The sequence below is a fragment of the Humulus lupulus genome, chromosome 8, assembly GCF_963169125.1.
Source record: "Humulus lupulus chromosome 8, drHumLupu1.1, whole genome shotgun sequence".
Taxonomy (NCBI): domain Eukaryota; kingdom Viridiplantae; phylum Streptophyta; class Magnoliopsida; order Rosales; family Cannabaceae; genus Humulus; species Humulus lupulus.
Window position 1 is genome coordinate 20,810,780 of NC_084800.1, and position 7,561 is coordinate 20,818,340.

The 7,561-nt window shown below is 32.4% G+C and overlaps 1 protein-coding gene across 3 annotated transcripts; it reads left to right on the forward strand.

Annotated features, from left to right (window-relative positions):
• The first annotated feature begins 2,262 nt into the window (after positions 1 to 2,262).
• LOC133795921 (uncharacterized) lies at positions 2,263 to 5,628 on the forward strand. Of its 3 annotated transcripts, none has more exons than XM_062233393.1 (6): positions 2,263 to 2,752; positions 2,839 to 2,971; positions 3,754 to 3,860; positions 3,995 to 4,139; positions 4,250 to 4,399; positions 4,629 to 5,628. In XM_062233393.1, the coding sequence occupies exons 1-6, from the start codon at positions 2,712 to 2,714 to the stop codon at positions 5,349 to 5,351; spliced, it is 1,299 nt and encodes a 432-aa protein (XP_062089377.1). In that variant the 5' UTR covers positions 2,263 to 2,711; the 3' UTR covers positions 5,352 to 5,628. The 3 variants fall into 3 exon arrangements, with proteins under 3 accessions (XP_062089377.1, XP_062089375.1, XP_062089376.1); XM_062233391.1 differs by having other exon boundaries at positions 2,264 to 2,752; positions 4,623 to 5,628; XM_062233392.1 differs by having other exon boundaries at positions 2,264 to 2,752; positions 3,757 to 3,860; positions 4,623 to 5,628.
• Positions 5,629 to 7,561: the final 1,933 nt, after the last annotated feature.

Here is a 7,561-nt window from a genome sequence, read left to right on the forward strand (position 1 = left end):
ATATTGAAAGAGCACATGTAAATAATAATTAGGTTGTTAGTATCCTAAATAGCTCTTAACCTATCATGGCAATAATATACGCAAATATATAAAATCAATAATATATATTTATATATGTACATGTATGTGTGTTTTAAGGAGAATAATCCTCAGAAAAATACAAAGCATATGATATTATGGTAGTTGAGGTAGAGGGGTGGCATGCGCCATGATAAGTTGCTTCGTTGGAGAAGCACTGAAATTGGGCATAATTTTACCTTATATTCTAAGAATATGCTAATGTTTTAAGCCATTGATACCTACGAATATGGTAAAATTATATTAAATTTGTACATATTCATACAAATAATTATATGGTTGCCCTAATAGCTAGATATCATAATTTATCTTCCTAATTCTATTGTTCATCTTTTGCCCCCTAAATTGATGCAACAAATATATGTAGCCTCTTTTTATGGTACTCATGACATACATTATTGTGTCCCTAACCCAACAAACATTACACTTTACAAGCTTGAATCATGCCATAATTCCCATATAAAGTTCTAAACACTTTCTATTATTTTCTTTCTTTATCTGACAGTCACAAATATTAAGCAAAAGTGGTATAATAAAGTAACCCCAAGATCGAAACAGAAATAAAAGGTCATTTAGAAGAAAATAACATAAACAATCACAAAAGGGAGTATTCAATGAAGAAAAAAACCACAAGAAGAAAAGGGGATAAAAATTGCTTGTGAGAAAAGATAAATCACATATACTTCACTTCTTAACAGCTAAGAAAGAACTCATTGGCATTTTTTACAAACAAACCAAATCCCAACATATCTGTATATAATGGAATTACCTTACCTTGTTAGGAAATAAAACATAGTATAATTTGGCTTTTAGAGTAAATAAATAAATAAAAATTTGTTGGTCACAGCTGTTGATTAGTAAGCAAACTTTTCTGCCGTTGGATCATTTACAAGCAACGCGCCCATGACACGTGGATTCTCAGGTGTACGACCCCTTTTTCCTGCCTCAAACTTACGCTAACCAGCCCCACCACGGGAATTTCAATAGACTTTGCCTCTTGTCAATGAATTCGTTTATTCCAGTTTATCATCTTTCTTTTTTTTTGGATAATTATATTAATATAATTAAGAAAAGCACACAATTACCAAACTACCCTTCTCCATATGAATGAATTTCAATTACGAGACTTTTCCATGTGACCCAATTACATTTTGTTTGGTGTGACAGTTGGAAGGTACTCCTAAATTTAGGTACATGGATTCATACCATGTTAGAAAAATGTAGCCAAACAGTTCGAACTTGACAAAGTTTACTTAGGTAGAGACTAGACCCCAAAAAAGAAATAAAAAAATAATTTTACAAGGTCGTCTACTTATCAAACTAGATTTTAATAAATTGAACGTGATAGCCTAACTTCTATTTTACTAATCATTGTTATAAAGTATAGAATGGTTAAAATAATCCATTTGGGCACAATTGTTAATTATATAGCACTTTTGTAGGGACATTATTGTCACATTCAAAAAATTTCAGCCTCCAGGCAGGCCCGTAAAGCCAGGGACAACTATTAATGGGTTGCGATGCGACCCTTTAAAATAATATATTTCTTTTAAAAAAAAAAATAGTATGAAAAAGGAAAAATAAATTAAATTTTTACCTTTTTTAATTGGGTTTAAATAAACCACTAAATAGATACTACTAATTAAGATTGATGAATGACTGCAAAGCGCAATTCAAATCAGCCGCATTCAAACTTTTAAGTTTTCTAAATTAAAGACTAGGACAGAAATTAATGGAGATTTGTTCAATAAACTAAAAAAATTTGTGACTCATGACTATTGGTCTTCTGGTGCTCTTTATTTTAATTAATTAATATATTTTAACTGGCCACGATCACAACCGATAAACTTGCTGTTTCAACATACATCTTTCTCCAAAATGCCCTTCCCTAATTTTAGATGAGTGTTCATGCAGAGTAAGTGGCAACTTAGGTAAATTTACACATTGACGGTACCCATTTTTGTAAAAAAGAAAAAAAGTCGCGCCAAAGTAATATGCATATCGGGATTGGAAGTTAGGGAAAGAGTCTGACGTGGCAGTTCTTTCTCTCTCCAAATTCCAGCTATCATTCTATCTTTCTTTCTTTTTAGCTCTTTTTTTAGCTGCCAAGTCTTTTTTTTTTAATAATTATAATTTAATTAAATATATATAAATATTAATGATTCTTTTTCATGTTCCTACAACATCTTTCTTCTTCATTATCTCTTATTTGACTCTGTAGCTTCCTCTCATTCTATGCCATTGCCTTCTGGCTCAGCCATTATTTGCTATAAACCCACTTCTCTCTAAATTTCATAATCCATTTTTGACCTTCGACTTCTTCTATATGGGTTTCTGAGCTTCTTTTATATTGAGAAGTTTCACCCATTTTTTCCAACTTCTTAATGAGTTCTCTCCGTCTCTCTCAAGCAGAACTTATTCGTCTTTCCTTCTGGGCTTTCTTCAATGCTGATTCTTGACGTGACCCAATTCCTGTTTTCGCTCTTACAGTCATTCTTTTCGTTACCGTAGTAGTTTAAAGAAATTCATTCATACAATCTTTTATTCTCTTCACCATTCTACATATAGCCGTCTTCATTCTTCACCATATTCAATTAAGTTTTCTGGTAAAGTCAGAAGTTGCAGAGATCAAAATGCTTGACGGGTTATTGAAGCCCAAGTTTTACTCCAAATGGTTGGCCTCGACCCCATATATATTCTTGGTGCTCTCTGTTTTTGTGTATACATTGATATTAAATTTCTGGGTGTTTTGAATTGTAGCAAAACAAATACAAAGCTCATTAAGACACGTCTGGAGACCATAAAGAAGAAGAGGAACGCAGTGCAGAAGTTTTTAAAGAATGATATTGCCGATCTTCTTAGGAACGGCCTTGACATCAATGCATATAACAGGGTATCTTTCCTTATCTTTGCTTCCTGTTTTCATTGAAAACTCTCATTCTTTATGATCTTTCATCATGTCTTATTCTTGTTATTTTCATGACCTGCTTCTTAACCTTGGTACCATCTTCTTGGATGAGAGTGAATTGATACTTTACTTATATTATTACTTTGCTTTTCTCTTTCAATTGTAGAATTTTTCTGAATCGTTTCATTTATTGCTTTTTTCTTTGTTATATACGCATCTGGAGATTGCCTTGAGCTTTTTAGTTCTTACAGAAGGCAATCTAAGCTATCCATGAGAAACTCATTTGATTAATCTGTCCTTTGATTTGAGCAAAAGATCATTTTTCTTAAGCTCGTGGACATGGTTTTCGTGAGGCGCATCCACATGTAGAGTTTCTTAGGCCTCTCTTCTTTGCTGGGTGTTGATTGAAATGGTCAACCACATAAACGAAAATGTCGTTTTAAGAGCTGGCACGACGCCGTCTTGTTTTTGTTTTTTTAGGCTTTTGTCTTTGGTCTTTTTCTTATTGTTTTCAGCTTGAAACTGTTTCCCGACACTCCTCATGGTTAGGGGGTGGGAACACGTAGATGCCATGTTGTTATCACAGTATCTGTTTTTCTGTTTATGATAACCTCATTTTATTTTAGGAACGAATGGATTATATATGTTAAGGATAACTAGTTCTCCAACCTTGTAGCTGATAATTAATGTTTCGTGTGTAACTATTTCTATTTGGCACTCTTTTTCACCAAAAACCCATCTAACTGGTGTAATCTTTATTGGTCTAGCAGGCTGAAGGACTTTTGGTCGAGCAAAGTTTGACGTCATGTTATGAAATGATTGAGATTTTTTGTGGGTGCGTCTCAAGTAATCTTTCTCTCATGCTAAAGCAGAGGTATGTGACAATCTACAGTTTATAAACTCAAATAACATGTACATGTATACACACACACTGCTCTTGTGTATGTGTGTGTATATGTTCCAATTTAAGTAAGTTCTAATTGGTTTTTTTTTTTTAAATGTCGATAGGGAATGCCCTGAAGAATGCAAGGAAGCAGTATCATCTCTGATTTATGCTGCAGCAAGATTTGCTGATTTGCCTGAACTGCGTGATCTCAGAAATATGTTCACTGAACGATATGGAAATTTCATCGAGTCTCACCTAAGTAAAGAGGTAGTGAGTTGCTTCCCACACTAAATTTTATATGTTTGCTTGAAAAATACGCAATTCTATTGAAGTCTTGTTCTTTTGACTTGACACATTTTAATATTCCTTTTGCTTAGTTTGTGGAGAGGTTGAAGCCAGCGCCTTTCACTAAAGAGACGAAGCTTCAGTTATTGCATGATATAGCAGGGGAATTCTCCATTGAATGGGATTCAAAGGCTTTGGAACAGAAACTGTATACTCCTCCTCCTCCTCCACCACCCTCCAAAGTAAGTCTCCTTATACATCAATTTAGGCCTTTTAAATCAAAATCAAGTGTTGTTATTGGGAGGAAAAAAAATACAAAGGCAATGGGATTCCTATGATTTGTGTTTATATACACAGTAGTTTACATGTTAGCCTTTTAGCAATGCTTTATTTGCTTGAGATAAAAGACATCAAAGGCTGCTTACTAATTTGTTTCTCTTTGCAATATGCCTAACCCTTGTGTAGAAGCAGCCCGAATATGTGTCTACAAGGAGCAATGTCAATGGATATCATGGATCAAACCGGAGAGAGGAAGAAGCTTTTTCCAGAAGAAATACTCATGAGCGTGGGAACAAGATGAGCAACATAAAGGATCATCATACATCAGAAAGAAGTGAACTCAACCTTAAATCTCGCTACGTGCAGAGCAGTAGTGAGGATGAAACATTTACAGATTTTTCCCATGATGAGAGGAAAACTTCTTCAAGTTCAGCAGGAAGCGTTTCAGAGGACGACACAGATGGCAAGAGGCCCTTCTATTACAGATTAGCTCGTCCCCCTTATCTCAAACCAAAATCTGAAAGCAGTTTAGATGAACCAACAAAGCTGAACAGTCCCGTTCAGCAGGAGGAAGCAAGTACTCCCCATGAGGATAAGCCAAAACCAAGATCAGTTAGACGAAGAAACTTGAAACCACCACCGGGTCATGAAAGTTCAAGTAGACAGGAATCTGACAAAAACCCGCCTTATGAATCTAACAAGAACAAAAGGCCAGAGTTGGCCATGCCACCAGGCAGAGTATCATCTCTCCCGGCCGTTCCTTCATCCCTTGCGCAGGCAAGCATAGGGCCAGCTCGAGCAACGTCGTTCCAACCGGATATGAAGAGTTCAGCCGCCCATGTCCATCCCAAGCTGCCTCCTGACTATGATGAATTTGCTGCACGTATTGCTGCTCTTAGAGGAAAACAGAGGTGAAAGGACATTATTGAGTGAAGATTGTTTCATAAAGTTATTGTTGGAGAAAGATTAATGTAGTCCTAGTCCAACTCCAAAGATTCTAATCTTTGGCATAGCTGAAGAGAAAATGAAAGGAGTGCCCCCCTCCAGCCCTCCCAGTCGTCTCGTCACACTACTACAACTAATAGCTTATTTAATGATCATAGGAAAAAAAATCTAAGCAACGACATGGCTGAAGCCTGTAGGCCCTGTATGTCTTAACACTTATATTGATCTATACATATTAATTTAGATATTGGTCCTTTGTTTCTTTTTCTTATTCGCATTTTCATTATTATTCTCATTCTCATTAAGTATACTTATATACATATAGATTAATCTGCTATTATTTTTCTTGTCTCACGGAAGACTCACTTCAGAAAAAGTTATTGATTCCTCTCAAAAGAAAAAAAAAAGATATTGGTTTTATTTCTAACATTTTAAATGGTTGAGATTTAAGTGTCATACATATTATTACTTCCAAGAAAACATTAATACTATTAATATAGTTATCAAATCAATGTAAGTGCTGTAATATCCGTTCCATCTATATAAAAAAATGTGTAGCAAGTGAAAATTGTTGATTTTAAGGATTTGTTTTGTTAATGTTAACATAATATTTTAATGGAATATATTTTTAAAATTAAATAAAAATATTTTATAAAAATTATATTAGTATAAATTCAAATATTATTATTATTATAATATTATTTAATACAAAATTAGATATTTAATAATTATATTAATATAAGTTCACATGTTATAAAATATTATTATTATAATAATAATATATAATACATAATAAATATATTATATATAAGTGTCATGTACAAATATTATGACTATGTAACTAAATAATAAATTAGAATTGTTAGAATATTTATTTATATGGTATATAAAATCAATTTGTCACAACTAATTGATTTAATATATCAAAGTCAATATTTTATTTATTGACAAAATATTCTAATTAATGGTCAACTTTATTTGTTACCCAATTTTGTTTGTTATCTGATTTTGCATATCCCAATTGATTAAAAGAATATCGCAGAGACTCTGATGGTAGGTCTAACTCTATAAATATAGAGTATCAGTCTTCAAGCTCACTGATCATTCTGACTTTCAGTAACTCTATCTAAAAGAGTTAATGAGAGCTTGGAAGCTTGTGTCCTCGTTCTAATTTATGTTTATTTTCTTTTGTAGCTAGATCGAAATTATCAATTACAATGACTGGAGGTATACAATATTCGATAATCTCTTCATATACGTTCAATCTATATATATATATATATCAATTCCGCTAAAATTGTTCATATGCATATATTTTATCTTAAATCTAACAAGAATAATATTTATCTTCTATTAAGAATAATGAAGATTCTTCTTCAATCATTGAGGTGCAATTTGAATAATATTATTATGTATGTTTTGTACCTTAAATATGAACGTTTGTGATCTAAAATGTTATCATATTATTTTTTTAAAAAAAATCATAAACAATAGTTTAATTTTTCTTTTAATATGTTTATGTAATTTTTTTTATATGTAATATTGTTTATTTATTTAAAATTTATATGAGAATCATAAAAACTTAATAACAATAATTAATAAATTTTCAAAATATAACTAACCTTTTGACACATAGTACTTATAATTAATTTGAAAATGTGGGATTATGTTGATAGTATAGGTATAAGTGTTTAGGATCACGTACCATTACTCAATTGTATATTATAATAATGCAATCTTTCAGAGTAAATTAATATAATTTTTTTTTATATATTTGTAACATATAACATTATCTTATAGTGTAATTATAAACATTATACAACATTACATTTATGATGGTCCCTGTTGGGGTAAAAAAATGGTCAATAGAGGAAGAAGGTGGTAAATAACGAAAGAACTAAACCATATACGATAAATTAGAAATGATCAAAACCTCGACACAAGACATTCAGATGTAGCCCAAAAGCCCAAAACAATGATACTTCGACCCAAAGATATCTCATCCGCTTCAAAACTGTTCAAGTTGATCCAATTCTTATAGTTAAATATAAAAATTTTGACCACAAAACTACTTAAAAATTAAAAAATGGAATCGGGTGTTGGCGGGTTCGAGTCGGATTGGGTGGGGGATGGTCGGGTTGGGGTGGTGTCAGATACAAATGGGGGAGAAATGAAACCAA